General features: G+C 40.2%; 1 protein-coding gene across 1 annotated transcript in view; it reads left to right on the forward strand.

Annotated features, from left to right (window-relative positions):
• The first annotated feature begins 292 nt into the window (after positions 1-292).
• BROX (BRO1 domain and CAAX motif containing) overlaps positions 293-1328 on the forward strand; it is a 15780-nt gene continuing 14744 nt past the window's right edge. Inside the window, exon 1 of the mRNA XM_029933411.1 lies at positions 293-520. Coding sequence (XP_029789271.1) covers positions 483-520 — 38 coding nt within the window. The 5' untranslated portion in view covers positions 293-482. The remainder of the gene's footprint in view (positions 521-1328) is intronic.

Raw genomic sequence — 1328 nt, forward strand, 5'->3', positions numbered from 1 at the left:
TAATTAATTAGCTATCCAGTTAATTAGCCAGATAGTTAGTAGATTCATGGACTTCTGATCAGGGAGAGATGCTGATGACCTAGACTGGGCTTTAGAGTGTTTGTAGGGAAGAAAGGGCTTGAGCTGGGGTTTAAAGAAATCATATGCCTCAGTTCATGGGTTGGCAAACTGTCCTGCAGATTTGACCCACTGCCTATTTGTATAAATAAAGTTTTATTGGAACACAGCCATGTCCCCTCACCCCACTTATTTACATATTGGCTCTGGCTGCATTTGGAGGCTTTTCTCTAAAACAGCAGAGTGGAGTACTATCAGCAGAGATTCTGTGACCCACACAACCTAAAATATTTACTTTTAGGCCCACTCTAGAAAAGGTTTGCTGATCCTTGATTTAGATCGTGAGAAGGGACAAGAGAAAATCATTTCTGTCAGGAAGACTTTTATTCCAGGGTTAGTACAGCAGTTTGGAACAAAAGAAGGAGATGCAAGAGATACTTCAAAGGAGGAGTAAACTGGCCAGGTATCTCATTTGCTCTGGAAAGTTGAAAAGCATTCAGTCTGTATGAAACGCAGAACCTAGATGCTCAAGACCTTGATGGTACCAGTAATGGAAAATTGAGAGCGTTGCTGCTTTTTGTGGAAAGAAGTAAATGGAGCACAAGAGAGGAAACCTGGCTTATTAATCTAGATCAGAGGTCATCAGACTTTTTCTGTAGAGCGCTAAGTAGTAAACAGTAGTAAAATGTAAAATTCTTTGTAAAATCTTTCTGTCATGTATTATTATTTTTCTTAAGTAATCTTCTCCCCAGCGTGGGGCTCGAACTCATGACCCCTAGATCAAGAAAGGCAGACTCTACCAACCGACCCAGCCAGACACCTCGGTTGCATGTTCTTTGCTGATTTTACACAAGTTGTGGGCCGTACAGAACCACATTACAGGTGTAGTGTGCCAGGCCCTGATCCTGGACTCCTGGAGGTTGGTCCCAGCTTCCCTGTTTTATCTGTAGCATTGTGCAAGTCTCATAACTTGTTTGGGTCTGATTATTCACCTATAAAATGAATAGCCTAAATTAGATATTTATAAGGTATGTTTTTCTGAAATTCTGTGATTTTTAAGTGAATGTAACTAAGTTGCAGATGATTGAGTGCCTACTTGGAAATAGCTAGCCAACTATTTGAGTCTAGAATAGGCCTTAAGAATTCAATTTTTTTCCTAGTCCAGGAATTACTCCTGCCTTTTTTCTAGTTAAATAACTCAACAATGACACATTAATAAGGTAGACCATCCCATCTCTGGTCCGCTGTATAGGGTTGTTGGTATATGCTTT

This window comes from Suricata suricatta, chromosome 3 (assembly GCF_006229205.1).
Source record: "Suricata suricatta isolate VVHF042 chromosome 3, meerkat_22Aug2017_6uvM2_HiC, whole genome shotgun sequence".
Lineage (NCBI taxonomy): Eukaryota > Metazoa > Chordata > Mammalia > Carnivora > Herpestidae > Suricata > Suricata suricatta.